The sequence below is a fragment of the Leuciscus leuciscus genome (assembly GCF_965113295.1).
Source record: "Leuciscus leuciscus genome assembly, chromosome: 9".
In the NCBI taxonomy this organism is placed as follows: Eukaryota; Metazoa; Chordata; class Actinopteri; order Cypriniformes; family Leuciscidae; genus Leuciscus; species Leuciscus leuciscus.
The window spans coordinates 23,562,877-23,587,209 of NC_138733.1; the positions used below are offsets into that span (position 1 = coordinate 23,562,877).

The window sequence follows — 24,333 nt, forward strand, 5'->3', positions numbered from 1 at the left end:
TAAACAGTAATAGCAGAATATTGTTGTAAATGTTTTCTTTCATTGAAATTCTTTGAACAAAAGTCACAAACATCAGGTCTGTAGTACAGGGTTTGTACACTGGGGAGCGTTTAATCTGGCCTACAATTTGACGTCATGACGCATCCTCTCTGCAGTTGTTCTGAAACCAGGCTGGTTTTAGGACCTTGAGTTTGACAAATAAGAGAACTGGGTGTGGAGAACTGCTCTATTCATCAAGAACTGACTGATCGCCTTTTGCAAACAGCTGCTTTTACCTGTTTACCTGAGCTGCGCGTCTTTCTTCCTATCTGTACCTTTTCGCTGGACCCATTCAGCGTCTTTGTTCTGGTAAGTTCTTATTTAATAGTAGTTAAAATGGTTAGCATTCATAATTTCGGATGTGCGTCAGGATTAAACCACAGCGGCCTGCTAAACTGTAACTTTAAAGTTGATTTCTACAGTAACGTTAGATTAACCAAGACAGCCCCATCATTCTAATGCGTAACCAATTCATGTGTTCATATAAATTCCCTTAGGCCTGTAGAGTAGAGTACTGACATGGTTTGTTTATTCAGTGATTTACCTTTTCAAAAGAAATATACCACACGTAACGTTAAATACCATGTAAAAAAATTTTTTTACTGCTAGATAACGATGAATGAGTTTATCTAAATCTTATCTAAATGAGTAGTCAGCTGTCTGTCATGGATATTGGTCTGTGTCTATCTATTGCAGTATATTTAGTATATTTATATTTGTCTAATCCCATTTTTATATTTTCTTTTCCTGTCTTGTTCAGTCTCAAGATGTTTTTGGCCCAAAGATTACTTAAAGGGCTCGTAGATGCAGTCAGGTAAGCCTGTACTCTTACTACTTTACTGCTTGTTCAAATAATACATTTCCAACAAATTCATGGTATCGTTTTGCTTGTTCCATGCATCACAGCAACGTCGACCAGTTTGTTCCTTCAGACCCTGTAAGTTTGCATATTTATTTATTTATTTATAATTTTTTCATGGTGATGTTTATGGTTGAGGTTGTGCCATGTCATTAAGCACTTTGGCGAATCCTGGAAGTCAAATATAGTGGTCCATTGATTTCTTATCTTGGCGCATGAAAAAGTTGAATGCACTTCTCACAGTACTTAACTTGTCTGCTCTTCCAGCCTCCTCCCAGAAGACCGCTCGCATATGCAAACCAGAATGAAACTGATGAGGAGAGGCAGTTTCGCAAAGTATTTCAACAACTTGCAGGGGATGTGAGTAGACCTGTCCTGACCTCATACTTTTTATCTGTTCTTTCCAATGTTGTTTTTAATTTCCATTTTATTGGAGTCTTGGAATGTTTATTCTGTGGTGCAGTAGTTTCTTATATAAGATCAGCACAGTCAGCTTCATTCACTTAGTGGAAAATATATCATCCCCTATGACCTGCATCCTAATGTATCCTCCTATGCTTCTCAAATGATCCCTATACCTGCATATAAAGATCCATAAGTCTGACTACAGTTTTACAAATCAGACACATTAGAACACATTCATCAGATGTTCCATTTCAACCCAGAAAATTCCACATCAATGCATTGTCCACATTCCTTCACTTTGCTCCACCCAGCATGACTTGCCCTCTGTTTTCAGTTAGGTTTGTGTTTGTTTCCGTATAGGCTTGTATATCTCATTCAGAGTTACTTAACTTCAAAATGACAACTTGGGCGTGGTTATACCATGCTTAACTAGTCCGGGGGCAAGAAGTGTGGCTGGCTGTTCCTCTTTTTCACATTCCTGCCTTTGTGACCCAATTGGTTTGGTTTGTGTTGAATCATAGAGGGGCGTGGAAGCCTGCTTTACTGGAGTACTGGATTCATTAGATCCAGGAGCTCTCTTTAAAGTTAAAGGGATACTTTCTTTTTACGCTACTGGAAAATTACTATCAAAACATAATGGCCTGGTTTCACAGACAGCGCTTCGATAAAACCAGGATTAGGCCATCGTTCAATTAGGGCATTTAAGTAGCTTTTATAAATGTGCACTGCCTTAGAAAAAACATTACTGGTGTGCATCTTGAGACAAAACAATTGCACTGACATGTTTTAGAATGTTTCAGTTCAAGTTGTTTTTAGTTAAAACAGCTCAAATATGCATTTTAGTCTGGGACTAGCTTAACCTTGTCTGTGAAACTGGGGGAATATTAGAGAAAATCACTGAAGTTACTTTTTCCTATAACAATAGAGTGTAACAGTGGCTGCCCCCTTATTCAGTAGCACTGGTTCCGGAAGTATTTTTTCCATTCATTTTTCCCATAGGGATAAAAAAAAATAAAAAAAAATGTTTTTGTTAAAGACTAATAACCCTTGAACCAAGCCAATCAGCTACAAGGTGAATCACAACATTACAAACTCTGATTTGAAGCAAAATAGTTTTTGAAAGTCATGCAGAAAGACAAAGGTACAAGACTGTGTACTCAGTGGCTTTACTAAGGCAACGAACTACACTCCCATGAAGCATTGCAAACAGCATAATCAAATTAACTATGACAAGACAGCCAGAAACTGGGAGTCAATTACTGAAATGGGGAAAAATAAGTTTCCAGGTTACAACTTTTTTTACACTTTTTATTACACTTAAAAAAATTCAATAATATTTAAATAATTAATACAATTAATTAAAGTCATTCAGTTTACTGTGGCCCCCTGGTTGAGAACTGCTGATTTAAATATGTTTTATATACAAGTTCTTTGTTTAGGATATTACTAGTCTCTAAAAAAAGTGAGATTGTTTTAAGCTTGTATTGAAAGAAGAGTGCGGCTGTTCTGACATGTTTTATTCATTTCCTCTCATCATAGGACATGGAGGTGAGCCCTAATGAACTGATGAACATCCTTAACAAAATTATTTCCAAACGTAAGTTTCATTTAAAATATACATAAATATGACACAAATGAGGCATTACGTAAAAGATGCTAATAAGATGATCCCTTATTTTCAATTCTAGATGGGAATCTGAAGACGGATGGTTTCTCTATTGAGTCCTGCAGAAGCATGGTCGCAGTAATGGACGTATCCTTCAATACAATTAATCATTAACAGAAAGTTAACAGAAGTATTACATTTCGTGAATAAGTGTTAAAATGGTACATCAATTTTGCCTTAACTATCTGCTCTCAGAGTGACAGTACTGGAAAACTGGGATTTGAGGAATTCAAGTATCTTTGGAATAATATCAAGAGGTGGCAGGTACAATAACTGTTCATTTTACACCTTTAGTACCCGACCTTATAGGGTCACACTACATATTAGGTGTCTTACTATATAGTTGCATAGATTGATAGGTACAATGTACCTATTGTGGTAATGTACACAATAAGTGGATTGGGTAACACTTTATTTTACAGTGTCCCTGTTACATAATGTTACATGTACTTACCATAGTAATAACAGTAAATTATGCATAATCACATGCAACCAAATCCTAATCCAACCATTACCCTATAGTAAGTACATGTAGTTGCTTAATATTACTCGGTACTTAAATATATAATTACACTGTAACAATGACACCCTAAAATAAAGTGTAACCATGGATTGTATCAAATGATTAATATAAATGTTCGTACATAGTAGTTAAATACATTTAATATAAAGTGAGAGCCTTTATTTTATCTTATACAAACTTTATTTTCAGGCAACTATTTAGTGTCATCTAACTATTATGAAGATCAGGATTATTCTTTCTAATTGCTTTAACAACACGTTTGCCACTTAGGATATTTGTTAGCTTTCTTGTACATCCAACAGATTGCCCTTTCCTGTCATAAATGTTTCAGAGCAAACTATTTTTGTTAAATCCAGGGCATTTACAAGACTTTCGATGCCGATCAGTCTGGTATGATTGGGTCCGGTGAGCTACCTGGAGCTTTCAGTGCAGCAGGTGAGCAGTGTTGTCAGTTTTGAAAGGCATGCTGAAGTCCTCGATGTGCTTTTTTTTTTATATTGTGGAAAAATACTAGTATATCTACCTGTCCTTATTCACAATAAAGAAGTGGAACAGAATATGTTTTGTTGGGTTTCATTTGTAATTCGTTCCATCCTTTAGGGTTCCCGCTCAATGACCAGCTTTTCCAATTGATCGTTCGGCGATACAGTGATGAACAGGGCAACATGGATTTTGATAATTTCATTGGGTGTCTTGTGCGCCTGGATGCCATGTGTCGTACGTTGTCAGAATATTTTGCAGTCTTTATTCTTTCATCACAGGCTCAGTATATTTTTAGACTCAGCATAACTTGCCTTGCTAATATTTTCAAATTTTCAGGTGCCTTCAAGACACTTGATAAAGACAACAATGGCACCATTAAAGTCGACATTCAAGAGGTACTGTACATGAACTATAATTGAAGACCACAAGAAACCAACATTTTATGACTTGTACCATGAGTCTGCTAAATTAGCTTCTATATAACTCTCTTTTGTTTCTTGTTCACAGTGGTTGCAGCTGACTATGTACTCCTGAATGAAGACGAATATACTGCACAATGGTTATATTAAGTTGTCAGTTCTTCTTTGTGGCCTGTCTTTGTGTTTTATTAACTGACATAATTATTAGTTTAATTGTTAGCATGACAGCATGATCATACTGTGCCTCTACACTAGATGGCAGCTTTGTTGCGACGCTAGATAGTGTTTGCATTGTGGTTTCTAAAGGTCAAGTTTATGCCACATTTCCATAGTTTATTCCATGCCAATTGTGTCCTTTATATTAATTCCATGACTGGCTCTATAGTTTTATAAAGTGCATTCAACCAAAGATTAAAAACCATGTTCATTCATATGTTGTTTTAGATAATAGCTTTAAATAACATTTCAGAGCCATATTATTTAGTCACTGAGGATGTGAATCAGCTGTCATTTTTGCATAGTTATTAAGCTGATGTACAAATAAACGTTATTTGTTCTGAAAACACAAAAGCAATGCAGATCTCCACTCATTAGTGTGCAAACACCGGTTGCTCTGAGCAACGCCATCTAACCGCATCAGTGGGCTGAAATAGAAAATGACTGACTGTTACAATAGCCAATTAAACAGCCCAGCACCAGATATATATCGAACAACAGCCAATCGTCTTTATAATGGGGGCGTGGCCTCAGAGTTACCTGGGATGAAGACAAACTGCTGCTCGCGCTGAGTAGATGATGCTGAAATCAGATCAATGAGCAAACAGGTGTTGAGCGCGAGTATAGGTGAACAAAACGGGCTTTATCTTTGCGTCATCCTCAGGGGAAATACAAATTAAGCGTGTATCTGCTGTTATACGGTGAGTTGCATTCTTTTTTTTAAACATGTAGTTGAAAAATAAACTTTTAGATCATTTTGGTAATCTAATTTATCATAATAAATGGCATCTCTTAATGTTATGCTTTATTGTTGCATTGGGATGCTATTTGTTTTGAGGTTATTCTTTTAATCACTCCTATAGTTTAATCTGATATAAATGTTGTTTTTTTTTATTAATTTTATATTCGTGAAGGCAAACAATTACATAATCATCACAGATCTGATTTGGTTCAAGATTAATCCCTAGATATTCCCTATATATATTATTTGCCCACAAGGAATTTGCTTCCAGTATAGAAATATATAGAAATATATCATCTGTGTATTATTGTCTCATGTGTACTGGAAGCAAATTGATAAAAAAAACAACAACATATAAGCTCAATATTATTATGCAATGTTATTACTGCTCATTCTGCCAAAAGATGCTTTTACTATTTTGCTCTTCTTGCTGGAGTTTCAACAATTTAACAAGAGTTTAATAACAATTTCAAGCAAATTTCTTTAGGGAAAAAACCCTGCTTTGATTTAGTGTCCTTTGCATTTGGACTGTGGTCTTTTGCTAATGAACAAATTAAATCCCCTCATTAAATCCATGCCCACATGCGGCCCACAGCCAAACCAGTCCAGTAAATTATATTTGATAAAAATTTAGGTCTTATATGTTTATTGATAAATCAATATTAGTTTGTTCTGCCTTCTTGGTATAATGCAAATCGTATCAAATAACAGTAAATTGTTTGTTGACAAATTATGATTAATAATGAAAAACATGAAATTAAAAAAAGTCAATAAAATTAAAGTTGCAATAATAAAATTGTTCTAATAAAATTAAAGTTGCAATAAATTCCACTCAGTTTAGGCTAATGCATCTAACTTGAATCTAATCTAACAATCTTCATTTACAGTTTGTGTGCATTAACCCATTTAGTGGTTTTCTGATACCATAAAATTAGTTATTAGTTAGAAATTAGTTCCTAATTCATAGATGCACATGCTACGATCCATTAGTCCACATATGATCAAAGGTTTCTTACAATTGTATAATTCAGAATTATTTGTGTTGATTGATGTACAGGGCGATTTTATAAATGATTTTCCCCAATTAATATCATAAGACTATAATTAAGTTTATGATGTACTAATTAAAACTACCCACAGAGGTAATATCAGTTTCCTCTGAGGAAATGTGTTATATGTTGTGTATGAAAGAAGCTGTTTAAAATGGAAACATTTGTGATGGGTTTTCATTAAACATTTCAAGATCTGTATCACATTAAATGGAAAGTGTTTGTTTTATTATGTGGAACATCTTGACCTTTTCTTCATATATTTGCATCTTTGGTTCATGTTCATACACTATACCGTTCAAAAGTAAAAAATCTTACTGACCCCAAACTTTTGAACGGTAGTGTATGTCAAATTTATTGCACGTATATAGAGACACTGAAGATGTCTCAAAATAACTTATGCTGCAAATAAGCCTCGTTGCATTGTTTCAAATGCCTATACCGCTGATTTTCTTTAGTCACAAAATAAAGGTGTGAAAGACGGTGACAGTTTAAACACACCCTCTAAACAATGTAAGCTCCAGATGTTTAAGGTTGGTCGAGATATATAATTTCCCACCCTAATGCTCGGGATGCGTGCTGATTCTGAGATGCACCTAGCAATTAATGAATGATGGTTTTGGTGTTGCACGAGGGGGTCTGATTTTATGCTGTGCTGTTTCTTCTCCGTTGTACCAGACCAATTATTGCTGTCAATCTGAGGCATGCTGAGTTTATAAAGCCTTTGCTCTAAGAATAACCGCATCCCTCGACCTGTCCTCCCCCCCGCTGCATTACTCAGCTGGCTGCCGACTCCACCATGACATCTGAAGTGGAGGAGCTGCAGAGGAGGGCCAATCAGGTGACAGATGAGGTAATTCCAACAACAATGATTAAAGTAGCAAACTTCTACATTGATTCGCATTGATTTGTGTGGATCTTCAGCTGATGGTGTGTGTTTTGCTGTCCTGTTTTGGTGAGGCTGCACAACTGCTTATCAACAGGCCGACAGTGATGACATCAAACATTTTCCGTGTTGCCTTGTTAGGGTTACTACAGGTCTCAGTTATTCCCATGGTACATAGCAACCAGGATGATGATGCTAAACATATTTTATATGCACCTGCAGATTGATTATAATTCCCATTGTGACGTAGCAAGGAAAACATAAATGAAGCCATTATTCATCCACTGGGTGTTATATAATGGATAATGTACAGTTCGCCGGTCTTTATGGCAAAATTAACCCAACTGGGTTCTGACCCAGATTCAGAGTGCTTATTACACGCATATATTATTGTCTTGCCACTAATAAAAAAGTCTAATACAATATAAAAAACAATTGGCCTAGCAACGAGTCGAACACTGCAACAATATTACAGTGATATTAAAATACTATAAAAGTCCCTCAAGTCATTTTCACTACAATCTAACTGACTATTCAGTCTAATCAGAACTGATACTCCATGGAATCACACTTAATAAACTGGCTGAACTGAGTTTTCAATATGTTCTTTTTAGTCAACATTGTAATTTGAATCTTTACCTCCGACAGTCCCTTGAGATCACCAGAAACTTGAAGCTTCTGTTGGAGGGGGTGAGTGATCATTATTAACAACAGCATTCATAATATGTCTCATAATTTTAATTACCTCATCCTGTGATCAGCAACAGTTGTTGGTGATGATGATGTCATGGTCATAGAGAACATTTCTTATATTTCTTTTTTTTTATTTTTTTTATTTTACTTGATGTAGCCTACTAAGATAAAAACAAAAATTATTATACTATATTAAACTGCAACAAAATTGTTTTAAAACAAAGAAATGTAATAATGTGTAATAAATAAGAAATATTTACAATTCTGCAAAATTGCTGATAGTAAAATATATTATCACCAATATTGCAGAATCGTATTTATCTATCTATCTATCTATCTATCTATGGAAGTTTTTTTTTTATATACTAAATACTAAATTCATGTTCTCAAAGTTTAGTACCCCATCTTAAAATCTCTCATTCTTTCATAAAACACTAATGTAAAATATAACTTTAAGAAGTCATGTGATATATATACATGGTGCCTTTGTTGAATGATATTCAGTTTGTAAATCAACATCGATCAACATATATATATTATATATATATTATATATTATATATATATATATATATATACACACACACACACACACACACACACACACACACACACACACACATATATGTATATACACACACACACACACACACACACACACACACACACACACACATATATATATATATATATATATATATATATATATATATATATGTACAGTATATATATAGAAAGAAATCAAAAGTGTATATAAAGCTGATTTATTTTGAAAGAATATTGATGAATTATCTATGTCAATGTGCACTCGTACTGAATTATTTGTGTAATTCTTCAACAGAGTAAAGATGCAGGGATCAGGACGCTTGTAATGCTGGACGAGCAGGGAGGTATAATGAGTTATCTTCATACTCGCCGTAATTAAATAGAGATCAAATGTACAGCAGCTAAACAATGAACTAATTACTTGCAAATGCATAATTAGTTGTTCATTAATCCTGTTGCATCTCTATGACAGGTAGCTATTATCTGTATGCTAATGATAACATGTGCAAGATGTGGGGACAATGTGTTCTTCATCTTTTGTTATTTACTCGTCCTTTGCAACATATATATATATATATACAGCCATATATGTGCATATAGAAATACGTACCCTGTATGTGTTTGTGTGTGCATGCTCGCATATTTCTACCCCTTTCAATTGCCCTTCCTGCTGCCACCCATGCCCTCCCCTATCTCCCCCTCATGGGCAGAACAACTGGACCGCATAGAAGAGGGCTTGGATCAGATCAACAAGGACATGAAGGAGGCTGAGAAAAATCTCACTGACATGGCCAGGTGTTGTGGTCTGTGCATCTGGCCATGTACAAAGTAGGTCTCCTCCCAGACACCTGAGCCATGGCTGGACTTTGGCAGTCAATGATGTCACCTCTCTGCCCATGCCTCTGTCCCATTGGTTAACCTGTCCTGCTTTGACGTTGCTTCATCTTTGTCTTTTTTTTGGCTGTTTTGTGAGCAGATGTGAATGCAATTCCCCATGCAAACATTCAAAATGAACCTAAAATATGTGCCACCCGTGTTCACAAAATCCTAATGTCTTTCAGTCGTGTTTAAGTTCATATCTCTGTTTTGCTTGTCGTTTTGAGCTAGATCTGCCATAGTTGTTTAGTTGTTTGTGGGTGTGTGGCGCGTCTTGCTGAGACATCTGTTGTTGTGTTTTTTATCTTGTCTCCATACTTTAACCACTGAAACTCCCATACTCTGTGATCCTACCTTCCGTCATCCAGAGCAACTGGAACGGATTGAGGAAGGGCTGGACCAGATCAACCAGGACATGAGGGAAGCTGAGAAAAACCTTACAGATCTGGGCAAATGCTGCGGTCTGTGCTCCTGTGATAAGTATGTGATGTTTGGAGGGGCTCGGCTTCTAGTATGCTTGCATGAAAACTTTGCATACCTCATTTGTGTCATTTTGTGCCAGTGGTTGCTTGTGTGAACTCAAGAAATCACAGTAAAGTGGTTGGATACATACACCTTTGTGTATGTGTGTGTGTGTGTATAACATTGTGAAAGGAATAATACCATTAAAAAATTTACCCTCACTGGTCTTTACCATTGAACTCATGAAACTCATGACTTAAACTACAGAAGTATATACTGACCAACTCCAACCAAATAATATGTACTGTGATTTTTATGTGGTTCATTCAAAACAGATGCAACATCAACTAACTGTGTCATCAGAGTCAGCTTTGAATCCTACTCAAAGAATTTAGGCAATTACTGCCTAAATTTCACAGATCATACTCTAGGTATAGGTTCTTGACAACATAAATGACTAATTTAGGTAACTTTGTGTCTTTCTCATGGTTTCTCTCAGATTAAAGGACTTTGAAGCAAGTGGGGCGTATAAGAAGGTGTGGGGTAATAATCAAGATGGGGTGGTGTCTAGCCAGCCCTCCTCTCGAGTTGTGGATGAGAGAGAGAAGATGACCATGAGCGGTGGATATATTAGAAGGTGCCAGGACTTTTGACATTACCATTTCTTTCTCAAATATATAAATAAGCGTTTTGGTGGATATATTTATAATTGATGGATATACTTAAAACTGAGAAGTTTTTCCTTTGAATTTTCCATATGCAGACAACACCATTTTCAAAACGATCCACATTCACATGGATCCATGAAAACAACTAAAAACACTGTATTCTGCTGCCAGGCCATTAGAAGGCGTTTAAACACTATAGACTGAACACGTAATACGCATGTGCATGACGTCATCGTCTTCAGAGATTCGCATTTTTACCATTTTCAAAAACTTTGAAAAAAGTTTGCATTTTCAGGCACCCAAAACACTGTTGTCGTGTAAATGAATGGCCAAACCGCATTAAAAGTTTTACGTTTTCAGTTGAAAATGGTGTCGTGTAAACAGCCCCTTAAATACAGGAGACAAACAAAGGTAATTAAACACGACCAGCTGAACAAAATGACTAACGTTAATCAAATGAGTAACAATGGCAACTAATAACGAACTCAGGCTGGCAAGAAAAGGCAAAGACAGAAAACAAAATCAAACAGAATGTAACTGTGACACTATGCCCCCTCCCGGAAAGGCTAGCCAGCCTTGATGGAGACCCACGTCAACCCGACTTTCAATTCCAACCAAAATGCAACCCCTGCAACCAAAATCATCCCCTGACTGACGTTACTACTACAAAGGACCTTGACAGAAATTTTGTGGAGTAAAAAGTATGATATTTGTCTTTCAAATGTAGTAAAGTTAAAGTAAAAAGTTTCCAGAAAAAATAATACTCAAGTAAAGTACAGATAAGTGTACTTAAGTAAATGTACTTTGTTACTGTCCACCTCTGGTAAACATGATGCTTATTGTGGTTCTTCTAGACTAAATGAATTATATCTCATGTTTAACCACTATCTAAGAGCCAGCGGCAAATTCCTGAAGGACTGGCCGAGATAAAGCTGATTATCTGTGGGAACATGAACGTTTAACGGCCACTGATGGCCTGGAGCTCGCATCTGAGAAAGCGTTTAAACAGATTGTAAAATAGGTGCTGTGTTTATGAGTCACATATTTTAGGTCTAAAAATCTCTTAAAACTACAGTGAGTGATAGAACAACAGCAGTATTTTTAAAAAAATATTGCGGATTTGCCCGACTGCCATGACAGTCGCCGCAAGCGGAGGGATAGTATAGTGATCAACAGTGAGTTGACAGTATATCTTTGACTATTTGTGTGTGATCTGTTTGACAGAGTGACAAACGATGTGAGGGAGGATGAAATGGAAGAAAACTTGGCCCAGGTCGGCAGTATCCTTGGCAACCTCAGAAACATGGCACTTGACATGGGCAATGAAATCGACACTCAGAATGTCCAGATTGAACGCATACAGAGCAAGGTCAGTGTTTGGAAAGGGTTCAGAGACGTCTGTTATACAAGGAGCAGCTGAACCTATTTATATTAACCATTCCTTGTTCTTTGATTCTGTTTTTTGCAGGCCATGGTCAATGAATCCCGCATCAATGAGGCCAATCAGAGGACCACAAAGCTAATAGCAAGATAAAAACATGGGATTTTCCTTTGTTAAACATGTTTACAGTCTTCTGGAAAATGTGCACACAAAATGACACAAATGATCAGGCTATCCATCTTTTAAATGACTATTTATGGAACTTGGATGACTGCCTACTGATATGACAGTAAATTATTCATATTATTATGTTCCGACAACATAGCTTTATTTTATAGAAAAATGAAATGAATGTTAATATACTGTAACTAGTCTTGTGATTTGAACATGCATTGTACATAAAATGTTTTAGACTGCTAACTTGTTTTTTAAGCCTCCAGAACACTTGTCATGGGTGATAACAGCTAATCATCAGACTGTCTTAAAGTTGTATTGGTAAATGTTATGTCTTTGTTTACTTTGAGTAACTTAAAAAAAAAAATCCATAAATCCATATTAATTTGTAGGGTGTTTTTTTTTTGATTGACAAACATTGTTTCGGCTAAATATGGGCCACTTGCTTATGTTCCCCAAATAGCCTGCTTAGATTAAGAGCCTTTATGATTTTTTTCTTCTAGGAACTGGCAGCCTCAGTCACCATTCACTGAGATTTTATCCTTTTATACAATGAAACTGGTTACTAACCATTATCCTAACATAGTCTCTAACATTATCCTAACTAATCTCCTTCTATGATCCACGGAAGAAAGAAAGTAATGTTGGTTCGGGAAACACATTTTCATTTTAGGGCGAACTATCCCTTTAAGCCGTTAGAAAAATCTCAACGTAGCTTTTTTCCAGACTCATGCAGGCATTTGAGGAACTCTCACTACACCCACCTACCGGTTGCTGCAGGCAATTACAATGCCACTCCCCATGTCCCCATGTCTGAGAAAGAACCTCAAGATGGTGGCGTGTTATTGCATGGCCACATCATCAGTGAACTGTTTAAATAATGGTATTTTTTTTAAAACAAACACTCAAATATTGAATTTAATTGTATTGCCTTCCAAACTTATGCTTAGATATGCATATGATACTCAATGAGTCCATTGATTACGACCTGAGGACCACAGAAGAAAGACAAAAGAGATACAACACAATTTAATATTTCTAATTTAATCTCTTCAGATGTATTGAGGCCTAGATTAATTCCAGTATTTCTTACTAGGAAGAACGGCCCCTTATGAGGTGCATTTATCAAATGATATGCCTTTAAATGATGTCAAAGCTATGTGTTTAAATATTTGATTAATATCAGACAAGGAAATCACAATTTTTATCTATTTCCATTTTTTTTATAACTGTTGGTGCGCCGTATAGCCTCGAAAGTTACTAAACAGCCTAGAGTGGGGGGTGGGGGGAAGCGTACAAAATTCACAAATATTTTACGCGATATATTCAACTTGTATGTGTATAAAATGCAACTTAAATTTACGTTTATTTAATTGTGAGTTGCACATTCATATGCTTAGACTGGGCCACAGGGTGTTCGTGTGTAGTTAGGAATGTTTCCACACAGTCAGGCACAGGGCAGGATTACTATAGAATGTTGGCGAACTATCGTTGTGGAGGGGGAAAAACACGTAGAGCTGAGTCTGCGCGACGCAGGGGATCACTGCCTACGAAGTTTATCGGGCAAGACTACACCGACAAATCCTAGGACACATTCGACCACACTGTAGGTAATTACCACCCAATCTATCACTAATATCAATAGCAAGAAAGTTTATCGCCGTTCCGATGTACGCAGTTTAGATTTGACGCTAAATTCGTTCGTAAATACGTCTACGAAATGCGTGCGTAGTCCATTTTCCTACTCGGCAGGCTAGCGACAAACAAAATACAAATCCGTTTGCGTTTCCTGGACGAATGTTTGCTTATTACGAAAATGGAATCTATCTTTACGTGTACGAGCGAATACTGTACGCGAGATATTTCAGATATGGCAGATTTGAACGCTCGAGATACACGCCGTGTGTCCGTGATGGCGTTCGCTCGATTCTCTCTGTTCCTATTGCTCTCTGACGATTAGGCAGGACAACAACAAAGAAGCAGGAAGCATATGGGCACACCGGCGAGGCGGTGTGAGATCACGCCGCAATTAGTCGTAACAGTTAATTTAAAGTAAAAGGATCCTAGAAAAATGTGAATCTGTGCTTTTCCAAATAATCTCTGTCTGTGGCTGTTCTGTCCTTTTAAAGAGCAGAACATAAGCAGCAGTCATCACATTATTAATCAGAGGGATAGTAAATCGTCATACACACACACATATATAAATGTACTGTCTTCTCTCTGAATTTAGTATGATGAATGTTGCTTGTGTTGTGTGTTTTAAAAGACAGATATTAAATGATTACATTATGTGATGTAGACGTGTGTGTACATGTGTATATATAGTGTGTGTATATGTATGTATATATATATATATATATATATATATATATATATATATATATATATATATATATATATATATTAGTACTGGTCACATTTTTTGAAAAACAGTAATATTGTAACATTTTTATTTCTGTGATGCAAAGCTGAATTTTCATCAGCCATTACTCCAGTCTTCAGGGAAATGATTCTAATATACTGATTTGTTATCAATGTTGGAAACAGTTGTACTGTTTAAATATAAACAACTTTTTTCAGGATTCTTTGATGAATAAAAATACCAAAAAAAAAAAAACCCCCAGCATATTTATTTAAAATAGAAATCTTTTGTAACAATATCCTCTACCTTTTTTTTTCTTCTTTTTTTAAGAAATTAATACTTTTACACAGGATGTGTTGAATTTATAAAAAGTGATAGTAAAGATTTATATTGTTAGAAACAGTTTCTATTTTGAATAAATGCTGTTCTTTTTAACATCAAATCAGCATTACAATGATTTCTGAAGGATCATGTGACACTGAAGACTAAAGTAATGATGCTGAAAATTCAGTTTTGCATCACAGAAATAAATTATATTTTAAAGTATATTAAAATAGAAAACCATTATTTTAAATTGTAATGATATTTCACAATATTACAGTTTATATATATATATATATACACACACACACACACACACACACACACACACACACACACACAGTGCAATGAAATAAGAACAGGTTAGTTGCATTTAAGGCAGGTTGAAGAGGATGAGTGAGTTAAATGATGCTGCTTTTGGATGAATAATAATAATAATTTGATTATTTGATTTATTATTTCAGCCATATAATTCATGGAAACCTTCTGATGGATGCTGTCTAGAAGCACTGTTAGATTTGGTTTGTGATTGGTAACAGCGAAAGTTTTCGAAGGAGGAAGGATGTCGGAATTTCTGCCATACCCTTACAGAGGGCCAGGAGGTGCTTTGATGCGCTTTAAGAAAAGGAAGTCACGGTTCACATTCCAGGAGGTTGAACTGCTGCTCAGCGAGGTGCAGAAAAAACGCCATATTCTAGTTGGTAAGACATACCTTTTTATTTTTGTATCACATAGTGCGATAGGACCTGAGACCTGACAGCGATTTGAAAGTATGTAAATTATGCTTTGCATACATGATGGATTCTAGTTAAACGAACTCATGTCTTCAACAGGAAAGTTCAACAGGGGCATTTCGAAGGATCTGAAAAACCGCACTTGGGCGGATCTGACAGCGCGTATCAATGAGGTCAGTGAGTGTCACAGAGAAATTATTGAAGTCATCAAGAAATGGGCAGACCTCAAATGCGACACAAAACGGAGGGTGGCTGCCATGAGGGCATCGGGAGCCACGGCTACCCAAATCGCTCAAGAGCTGTCACCCATAGAAACCATGGTACACCAGATCCTTCAGATGTCTAACCCTAACAAAAATGTGAGCAGTTTGGCAATTGATGACCAAATGGATGACGAAGACGAAGACATTCCAGGTCTCTCTGAGATACCACATAGCTCCTCACACATGGCAAATGGCAGGCCTCATTCGTTTGGTTTACCAATGCCACCTCCTTTCCACACTAGTATCCCAAGCAAAGGAGATATGGTGCTTCCCACACACATGATGTTTAGCGGTGAGTTCCTTTTTTAGTGAGTAATTACAAGGTTATTCATTACTAAATGTTTAAATAATAAGTTGGTCATTTTGTTTTTGTAATGATAGATTCAGCAGTGCCTCTTATAGACCTCCAGACTGACACGTCAGAAAAGGAAGGTGAGTAATAATGCAGAGCTACTTGCCATACGGTTTAAAAATGCATAACATTTTTATAAAAAATGCAGTTCGTACATAAAGTGAAATACATCTCTTCTACGATGAGCAGGTTTTTAATTGAAAAACTTTTATTCACCATGTGGTGCAATTCCCTAAAAACATGATGAATTTTTATTTATAAATATATTATATTTGGGGAAAAAAAGAAAGGCAATTGAAATATGTGGACTTCAGATGCAAAAGCCTCTAAGTGCCATCTGAAATTTCCTTTAATTTCACTTTAGTGAAATAACTGAACATAACTAAACATGCAAGGTTGATAAAAATTATCATTCTAGAAGAACATTTCAGATGGCACTTAGAGGCTTTTGCATATATTTGTAACTTTTTTGGGGGAAAACATTTATTACATAAAAAAATGAATGTTAATGTAAAAAATTATAATGTTCTTGTTTATTGTAGATAAATAAAGTCAGGTCTTGGTCATCGTATATGTTTTTCATGTATAAGGGAAAACTAAATATTATTGTAAAAAAAAATTTTTTTTTAAATTGGTCAAACCACATATTTTTGGGGGGAATTTCAAAGTTTTTTGTGAAAATGGTGCATTGTGAACAGCATTATCCTGTACACTCTTTTTGGTACTTGATGTTTTGCACATCCCCCCAAAAAAACGTTTCTATTTGAATGCTTATAATAGCATGAACATGTTTCTGTTTCTTCCAGGTGGTAACATGCAGTTTATTGAAACAGGAAACCAACCAAATCCGAATCCTGTTGTTATCCCTGGATTCCTTAGCCGTCCCATTGCTGAGAAGAACCAAGTTCGAGAAAAACCTAATCACAACACGTTTAACGGGCCTTCATCTGCCAGGACCTCAACATTTATTGCACCTTCTGGGGCCGCCTCATCATCACGTTCAGCTCCTGTTCGAATCCCTCCCCAACCTGCTTCCGTGGAACCCCGCAGTCTGCAGGAACGTTTATCCCAGAGTGCCTCACTCAGCCTGCAGGAACAGCAGGGCACCACACTGCTGATAGGGTCGCTGTCTCGCTCGCTGGAGTCGCTTGCGGAGTCAGTGCAGAAATTGGTCCACACCCAGCAGCAGTATTCACGTGACACCTTACAACTGCAGCGTGAAACACTCCACGTCCTACGTGACTTCTCCTCCAACGCCTTGACTCTCCTGCAGGACAAGTTCAACGGACATCCATAGCTTCTGAACACCGCAACGCTATCGACTGCTACAACTGGGAGCAAGTTACATAAGCAGTGAATGCTAATAGCACAGAAAATACAATAAGCTGAGGATATTGTGACACTAGAGTATATGGCAATCTTTAAATATCTTATATATTGAGTTACAGAGCTGACAGGACTAAAACTGTTTATAACATAATAACCAAAATGAGAAGCATTGGAAGCTGAAATAGGTTCTTTGTAGAGTTCCTCATATATACTGAATGATATTTTCAGTAGATGACTGGGTCTCATAGACTGTTTGGACCAATTATGTGCTGTTATACAGGTAATATAAGAGGCAAAATGTATTTAAAAATTGACTGGTAATTTAAGATAATTATATTTGTGGTGCTTTTTAACATATTGCGAAGTGGCCATGAAGTTGGGTGGTTTTAATTTATGTAATCTGATTTTACAGTCTTCTTTATTTAGGTTTGTTATTCTGAAATTCTTTTAAATCAGTTTCTGGCGCAAGCATTGCTTGACAGACCTGCTGTAAATGTTTTAATCGGTTAGCCAATGTGCATTATCTGTTATTAGTAGTTTCTCTTCACTTGAATTTCCAAAGACTCCTTTAGTGTGTGTTTTTTTTTTTTCTCCAGATGCGATTTTGAATTGTGATTGAAGGCACATTATCTTAGATGTAGCTCCTATGGACCTGTGTTTGATCTCCCAGAAATGAAAAGTCAGCACACTGTTAAAAGATGTCTCCTACTTTAAAACCCAATGTCAAAGATGGAAAATAAAATAATTTGAAATATTACTTTCAAAATCAGTATTGTGTTTTGCTCCTTCCGATTAAGTGTGACAGGTAATCGGGAAAATGGGTTTTGGCTACCATATGTAATTTTATTTGTGCTATACACAAAGAGTATTTATGTCGCTTGATAAACTTAAGGTTGAGCCACTGTAGTCACTTGGACTATTTTAACGATGTCTTTACTAACTTTTCTGGGCCGGCAGATGCAATTACCTAGAAGCCTAACATAGAGTTAGACAGCTCTCAGATTTCATCAAAAATATGTTAATTTGTGTTACGAAGATGAGCAAAAGTCTTACGGTTTGGAACAACATGAGGGTGAGTAATTACTGACAGAATTTTCATTTTTGGGTGAACTAACCCTTTAATAATGTTTTACTCTAGATGTCAGTGCAGGGGCACCAAAGAGTCTTAAACCACCACTGATTGTAGTCCGTTACTTATTCCAAATTACATGACAAAAATTGTAGTTAGCAACGTAATCTAATTGCACATTTAATGTAATCTGATTACTTTTGACCTACCTCATTTATAACATTGAACTGCAGGGGGTTCGTGAGTTTAATGAAAATCTAATAATTAAATAAATCAAGAAATGTAACATTTTAATAAAAATGCCTTCCAAAGACAGCAATAGGCCAAAAGAGGACTTTCTGAATGATTTTCTTTTTTAGAAAGGAAAATTTTAAACATGAAAGGGAGAATCAATACATTGTGATTGATTTACTGCCATTCTGTGAATAATATGTTATCAATAAAAAAAGTAACTGTAGTCTGATTATGCATTCTTATATATTCATATAATAGAGTGCATTTATTATATGAATATCTTATATATTCATATAAGAATGCGTAATATTACTTTTTGGAATCTGATTATGCAATCCAGATTACATCAAGTTACCCAGCACTGGGTGGGATGTCTGATTATTAAACATTTAAATAGATTTGCGAAGTTGATAACTGTGGGAAAGTGTCATCAGTCTGTGAAAAGGGTCCATAGTGTAGTCCATACATTTTTTATTTTTTTTAACATTTTACATTCAACAGTGGAAGCTTTATAAAGTGAGAGGAATGTTATTTATATAATCTACTTTGTATAATCTGTTTTGTCAACAGATGAGAAAAAAACAACAACAGTTGAAGTTTCTTGAAGAGAAGAGATTTTGACTAAACAACGATCAGGCCTACTCTTGAATCTGCACGCTAAACACTGGTTTCTCACAAAGGAATGCGAAAATGTCCACTAGATGTCACTGTTGCACTTTTGTTGCCAAGTGCAGGAGAACAAGTGGGGGGAGAAATCAATTTACAAATGGCCAAAAAGACCATTAAAAAACATTTTTATAAATATATTTAACATCAGTTAAATACATCAATTAAGTAATGTTTATTAAAAGATATAGTAAGATATGATAGGGATATTAAGAAAAGGCCCTCCTGACTGAAACTGCCATCTTGTGGTCTTCCCCGTTTCTCCTGGTAGAGCTGGATCCTCAAGGCATTTCATACAAAGGAAATAACTTAAAGTCTAGAATACACTGCACTCAAAATCTTTTCATGCACTTCAAACAAATAGTTTGGTTGTCTTATGTTATCTTATTTTTTTACTACACAAGGTTAGTCCAGATTTAACATGCAGGAAGTTTTAAACAAATAATAATCATAAAAAGGGTTAAAAGTCAGTAGTCAGAAAATAAAGTATCTGCACTCAACGCAAAACTTTCTGCATTACTTTGGCTTCACTGGGCCGAATAAGTCACTTTTTAAAGTCATTATTATCAAATTAAAATCAGACAACAGAAGCATTGTAAACTTTTTTACAATTTAGTTACTGTATCTTCAAAATATTTAAGTATATTATTTCCACAACTAAATTTTCTATATTATTATTTGTGATGATTGATGAGTTTGCAGTTTCCAGCAACCCTGTAAGATAATTCATACATTTATTACAATTCATGGATGGCATCAGTTGCATTGCAAAGTTATACTGGTGATACATAATGTATTATTTGTATACTTACACATTTAGCTTTGCTTTCACCAGCCATCATGCCAGGTTTAGATGTTTGAATAATTCACATTTTTTCTTAAAAAAAAACAAAAAAAACAATATAAATACATATATAAATATATAATTAATCATCAGTAAATATTGTATATTATATTAGAGTAGAATAACAGTACAGGCTCAAATGTACATAATTTACAGTATTGTTGAAAAGTTTGGGGTCAACTTTCTAAAAAAAGATGTATATAAAATGTATATATACTTTTATTCAGCAAGGATACAATAAATCAATCAAAAACAATGCTGAAAATTCAGCTTTGCCAGCACAGGATTAACATTTTGAAATATAATAAAATAAACAGTTATTTTAAATTGTAATAATATTTCACAATATTATTATTTTTGTTTTACTGCATTTTAATCAAATAAATGCAGACTTCTTTCAAAAAATCTTAATGACCCCAAACTTATCAACGGTAGTGTATTCATTTTGGTATAATAAATGTGCTAATCCAAAATATTTATTAAATCAACAACAAGACGACTGTTCAGATTGTTGACTGTTGTTGAGGCCGCACAAGTTTAAAATATCATTATGTACAGCGCAGTGATCAGTACCTCATGCCACTCGAGTGTCTTTACAGGGAGAGCCAGATGACAGAGCGGACAGCTGCTTATCTTATCCAGGTCCATGTCAATGTTTCTGTCTCTCTTTGTCTTTTGCAATGCTGAGAAGGAGAAATCTGGAGCACTGGCATTTCCAGCTTTGAAATTTTCATCCGAGTCATCATCCGAGTAGTCTGCATTCTGAAAAATCTGGTTGCAACGCAGCTAGTAAAAAGGAATAATAAAAGATTTGCTGCGTTAAAAAAATAGATTTTCATATTTATGTAATATCTTATTTATTTCCTTATTTTACCTGGTGATCCTTCAGTTTGTCTGAGGAAATGTATCTCAGACAATTCTGACATTGCAACATGGTCGGCTCTGGAGATAACAGATATGCTAAATCAGTATTTTACAATGAAAATACCCAGAACTTGGCAATACTAAGACCTTTAACATATCCATAATGTTTAAAACTGATTGTGTCTTGATGAACTAACCGTCAGTGTCAGATGCATCATCTTCGGAGACAAGGTCCTTTGATGTTGTTGGAGTGGTAGTTGAGCAGATCTGAGCGTGATCAAGCTGGTCCATCAGTTTGACATAACGGCCACAGTCGGAGCAGAGCTCGGTCCGACTCCCACAGGACACTCTGTGCTCTTTCAGATTGCTCAGAGGAAGCTCGAGCTGACAAAACTCACAGATCTGAGGCCTTTCGGAGCACTCGTCTTTCTGAAAGACAGAAAGAACAAAGGAATAAGTGGAAAAAAAACACCCCGAGCTCATCAGCTTGAATAGGTGTCAGATGAAATATTCACCTCGTGGTCCAACAAATGCCTTCGCTCCATCTTTTTATTGCACATCTTACATTTTACCTGTGAGACATGATGAAAATGAGACCACCAACAGTATTTTAGAGGTGGGAGATTGCAATGATGAGTAAAAAGCAAGTCAAGTGGAAAACGTTCAGTAGGAAAATGCATCTTGTTTTGTGTGTGTGTGACAAACAGTGCTAAGATCTTGTAAAAAGGAGCATAGATCAGAATGTTAACCATGTGTTGAGTGGAGTGGTTGTGACCTGCGCGTGCTGTTCGGTTTTATGCTCCTCCAGTTGATCTCGAGGGATAGTGTCATTGCAGTCAGGGCATTTACACAGAAACCTCTTACAGTGTGGTTCGTGGAGGTCATAGTTGGCCTTTGCCACCTCTTTATTGCTGCATAAAAACATTAAAAGAGACACTTTACAGAGACTGGAGGATGGAAACGCTGGGACTGTACATGTTTTCTTAACCCTAGAATGCATGAACCAAAAAAAATTTGCACAAAGTGGGTCAAAATTACCCAAAATTACAAAGTTCGGAGTTCCCCATTAGACCAATATATATGAAAATTACATTGATGATGGTCAGAAACAAGTTTTTAGAAGAATTCATGGAATATCAAACAAACAAATGTTTTCATTGATCAAATATTTAATCAATTGAAGCATGCTGGGTCAATTTGACCCCCTTTATGCATTCTAGAGTTAAAGGGACAGTTTACCCAAAAATTCTGCCATTATTTACACACCAGCATGTTGTTCCAAACCTGTATGACTTTCTTCTGAGGAACACAAAATACTTTTTAAAAGAATATCCTAAGCACTCTTTTTTTATATAATGAAAGTGAATAGCGACTTGGGCTGTCAAAAAATAATAATAATAATTCCCAACTATTCATGGGGCATTCAATTCGTGAATGAATCATTCTTTTGAGTCAGATGAATGAATCGGTTGAAAGAGTTCATAAAAAAGGTCTCAATCATAGATGTCTGAACCAGGTCTGAACGGGACTGAATGGAAAAGAATAACTGATGTGATGTATGATTGATTTTTTATATAAAATTTAATTTCAATAAAAACAGAACGGATCTGAATGATTTGTTCGCGAATCAGAATTATCCGATTCTTCAGTTCAACACTGACTCAATGAACCAGTCACAGCTTTAAGAGCTCGAGGTTTAGAGTTGTAAATAACTTAAATCGGCTCGTTTCTCGCATAAAGCTATCATATAGCTTCGTGTAATTTGAACGGAGCACGAGTCATAGCCTACTTCTAATACGTAGCATATTATGCGTTTGTGTTATTTTTTTCGTAAAAGCCCCAGTCACGTTGGATACCTTTCCAAAATCCAAATGTTGTGATCCACGGAAGAAAGAAAGTCATACGGTTTAAGAAGGACGTGAGGGTGAGTATGATGCCAGAATTTTTGGGTGAACTATATCAAGTTAATAGCTATCAGGCTAAATGAAGTTTCTCTGTCAGCTATCAGCCATAGCTGGCCCCCATGGAAATGGTTTCACTTTGTTAAGGTTAGGCCACAGTTATTAACACCATAAAGAAAAAGTCATTATTGTTGTGTAGCCTACTAAATAAGAAGAATGTTTTTTTTTGTTTGTATGTTTTGTTTTTGTTTGTAATGCTGTTGTTGCTACTGTTGACAGAGAGAAATGTGTCGTGATAATATCGTCTAAAATTCGACGAACACGATATATCATTTGTTTGCATTGGCAATGAACATAAAAAGACGATCTTAAATCTCTATGCTATATGTTTACAATACATTGTAAAACACTCACCAGTGAGTACACAGAATCAGTTCTTCAGTGTCCATAGTTAGACTATAGGCTAGAGAGAGTTCACTGAGTTATTGTGTTGGGGGTGTTGATTTCACTTACTATGAACCGAAACTAGAACCGAAACTTAACAGGGGCCAGTTGCATAAACATAGCCATTATGTTAAGACTGTGTCTTAAGAACTAGTATGATCAACTAGAAGTTAGTTAGGGGTAATCAGTCTTACTGTTCGGTGTCAAATTAGACCAATCTACGTTTTTATGTTACTGACTTTAAAAAGTTATTAACAGTTTTAAAGAATAAAATTGGATGACTAACTTGTAAGACTAGTCTTAACAGTTTATGCAACTGGCCACAGGTGTTGTAACATCTTCTCGCTAAAATGCTCTTGTTTTCTAAACAGTAGGCTACAACATTCATATTGCCTTGTGTTGTTGTGGTGAAAACACATTTTTTTCAAGGTAATTAATAGATTAAAAGATTTATATTGTTAGAAAATATTTATATTCTGAATAAGTGCTGTTCTTTAAAAAAAAATATTCATGAATAATATCACAAATTCCCCCCCAAAATTAAGCAACTCAACTGTTTCCAACATTTATAATAAATCGGCATATTAGACTGATTTCTGAAGGATCAGACTGGAGTAATGGCTGATGAAAATTCAGCTTTGTATCACAGAAATAAATGATATTTTAAAGTATATTAAAATAGAAAACCATTATTTTAAATTGTAATAATATTTCACAATAAAAGTTTTTTCTGTATTTTTGATCAAATTAATGCAGCCCTGGTGAGCATAAGATTCTTTCAAAAACATTGAAAATAGTAATGTTTCCAAACTTTTGACCAGATCAGTGCAATTAAACACCATGATCCATCCCTATTCTTTACAA

General features: G+C 35.6%; 5 protein-coding genes across 9 annotated transcripts in view; 4 read left to right on the plus strand and 1 right to left on the minus strand.

Annotated features, from left to right (window-relative positions):
- Nucleotides 1-189: 189 nt before the first annotated feature.
- capns1b (calpain, small subunit 1 b) lies at nucleotides 190-4,964 on the plus strand. Its single transcript, XM_082178865.1, has 11 exons — nucleotides 190-348; nucleotides 800-853; nucleotides 946-976; nucleotides 1,166-1,258; nucleotides 2,843-2,900; nucleotides 2,992-3,056; nucleotides 3,165-3,233; nucleotides 3,849-3,927; nucleotides 4,093-4,209; nucleotides 4,312-4,370; nucleotides 4,483-4,964. Exons 2-11 carry the CDS (start codon nucleotides 807-809, stop codon nucleotides 4,507-4,509), a joined length of 645 nt encoding a protein of 214 aa, XP_082034991.1. The 5' UTR covers nucleotides 190-348; nucleotides 800-806; the 3' UTR covers nucleotides 4,510-4,964.
- A 130-nt stretch (nucleotides 4,965-5,094) lies between these two features.
- LOC309505491 (synaptosomal-associated protein 25) lies at nucleotides 5,095-12,447 on the plus strand. 2 transcript variants are annotated; one of them, XM_082178866.1, is made up of 8 exons: nucleotides 5,095-5,311; nucleotides 7,080-7,254; nucleotides 7,936-7,977; nucleotides 8,821-8,869; nucleotides 9,770-9,881; nucleotides 10,363-10,500; nucleotides 11,756-11,900; nucleotides 12,000-12,447. In XM_082178866.1, the coding sequence occupies exons 2-8, from the start codon at nucleotides 7,201-7,203 to the stop codon at nucleotides 12,063-12,065; spliced, it is 606 nt and encodes a 201-aa protein (XP_082034992.1). In that variant the 5' UTR covers nucleotides 5,095-5,311; nucleotides 7,080-7,200; the 3' UTR covers nucleotides 12,066-12,447. The 2 variants fall into 2 exon arrangements, with proteins under 2 accessions (XP_082034992.1, XP_082034993.1); XM_082178867.1 differs by having other exon boundaries at nucleotides 7,183-7,254.
- Nucleotides 12,448-13,316: 869 nt separating this feature from the next.
- On the plus strand, nucleotides 13,317-19,338 carry LOC309506141 (uncharacterized protein). 4 transcript variants are annotated; one of them, XM_082179750.1, is made up of 5 exons: nucleotides 13,317-13,696; nucleotides 15,309-15,470; nucleotides 15,603-16,058; nucleotides 16,148-16,198; nucleotides 16,925-19,338. In XM_082179750.1, exons 2-5 carry the CDS (start codon nucleotides 15,332-15,334, stop codon nucleotides 17,413-17,415), a joined length of 1,137 nt encoding a protein of 378 aa, XP_082035876.1. In that variant the 5' UTR covers nucleotides 13,317-13,696; nucleotides 15,309-15,331; the 3' UTR covers nucleotides 17,416-19,338. The 4 variants fall into 4 exon arrangements, with proteins under 4 accessions (XP_082035876.1, XP_082035877.1, XP_082035875.1 ...); XM_082179751.1 differs by having other exon boundaries at nucleotides 13,317-13,692; XM_082179749.1 differs by having other exon boundaries at nucleotides 13,319-13,692; nucleotides 15,234-15,470.
- On the minus strand, nucleotides 19,205-23,814 carry xaf1 (XIAP associated factor 1). Its single transcript, XM_082179756.1, has 8 exons — nucleotides 23,440-23,814; nucleotides 21,900-22,035; nucleotides 21,640-21,696; nucleotides 21,322-21,553; nucleotides 21,135-21,202; nucleotides 20,834-21,046; nucleotides 20,229-20,293; nucleotides 19,205-20,130 (listed from the first exon to the last, which is right to left on the minus strand). The coding sequence occupies exons 1-7, from the start codon at nucleotides 23,472-23,474 to the stop codon at nucleotides 20,255-20,257; spliced, it is 780 nt and encodes a 259-aa protein (XP_082035882.1). The 5' UTR covers nucleotides 23,475-23,814; the 3' UTR covers nucleotides 19,205-20,130; nucleotides 20,229-20,254.
- The window catches only part of rap1gap2a (RAP1 GTPase activating protein 2a), an 80,684-nt gene continuing 78,863 nt past the window's right edge, over nucleotides 22,513-24,333 (plus strand). The window contains exon 1 of the mRNA XM_082179712.1: nucleotides 22,513-23,048. The gene's annotated coding sequence lies outside the window, so the exon portion shown is untranslated. The remainder of the gene's footprint in view (nucleotides 23,049-24,333) is intronic.

What these genes read in the sequence shown, in the direction of transcription:
- capns1b (XM_082178865.1), top strand. Translation starts at nt 807, where the DNA reads ATGTTTTTGGCCCAAAGATTACTTAAAGGGCTCGTAGATGCAGTCAG. An exon ending in GGGCTCGTAGATGCAGTCAG is followed by an intron (nt 854 to 945) that starts GTAAGCCTGTAC and finishes CATGCATCACAG; the next exon opens with CAACGTCGACCAGTTTGTTC. An exon ending in TTCAACAACTTGCAGGGGAT is followed by an intron (nt 1,259 to 2,842) that starts GTGAGTAGACCT and finishes CTCTCATCATAG; the next exon opens with GACATGGAGGTGAGCCCTAA.
- LOC309505491 (XM_082178866.1), top strand. Translation starts at nt 7,201, where the DNA reads ATGACATCTGAAGTGGAGGAGCTGCAGAGGAGGGCCAATCAGGTGACA. An exon ending in AGCGGTGGATATATTAGAAG is followed by an intron (nt 10,501 to 11,755) that starts GTGCCAGGACTT and finishes TCTGTTTGACAG; the next exon opens with AGTGACAAACGATGTGAGGG. An exon ending in TTGAACGCATACAGAGCAAG is followed by an intron (nt 11,901 to 11,999) that starts GTCAGTGTTTGG and finishes TGTTTTTTGCAG; the next exon opens with GCCATGGTCAATGAATCCCG.
- LOC309506141 (XM_082179750.1), top strand. Translation starts at nt 15,332, where the DNA reads ATGTCGGAATTTCTGCCATACCCTTACAGAGGGCCAGGAGGTGCTTTG. An exon ending in AAAACGCCATATTCTAGTTG is followed by an intron (nt 15,471 to 15,602) that starts GTAAGACATACC and finishes TGTCTTCAACAG; the next exon opens with GAAAGTTCAACAGGGGCATT. An exon ending in TGACACGTCAGAAAAGGAAG is followed by an intron (nt 16,199 to 16,924) that starts GTGAGTAATAAT and finishes TGTTTCTTCCAG; the next exon opens with GTGGTAACATGCAGTTTATT.
- xaf1 (XM_082179756.1), bottom strand. Translation starts at nt 23,474, where the DNA reads ATGGACACTGAAGAACTGATTCTGTGTACTCACTG. An exon ending in TGATGCATCTGACACTGACG is followed by an intron (nt 21,203 to 21,321) that starts GTTAGTTCATCA and finishes TGTTATCTCCAG; the next exon opens with AGCCGACCATGTTGCAATGT. An exon ending in ACAAACTGAAGGATCACCAG is followed by an intron (nt 21,047 to 21,134) that starts GTAAAATAAGGA and finishes CCTTTTTACTAG; the next exon opens with CTGCGTTGCAACCAGATTTT.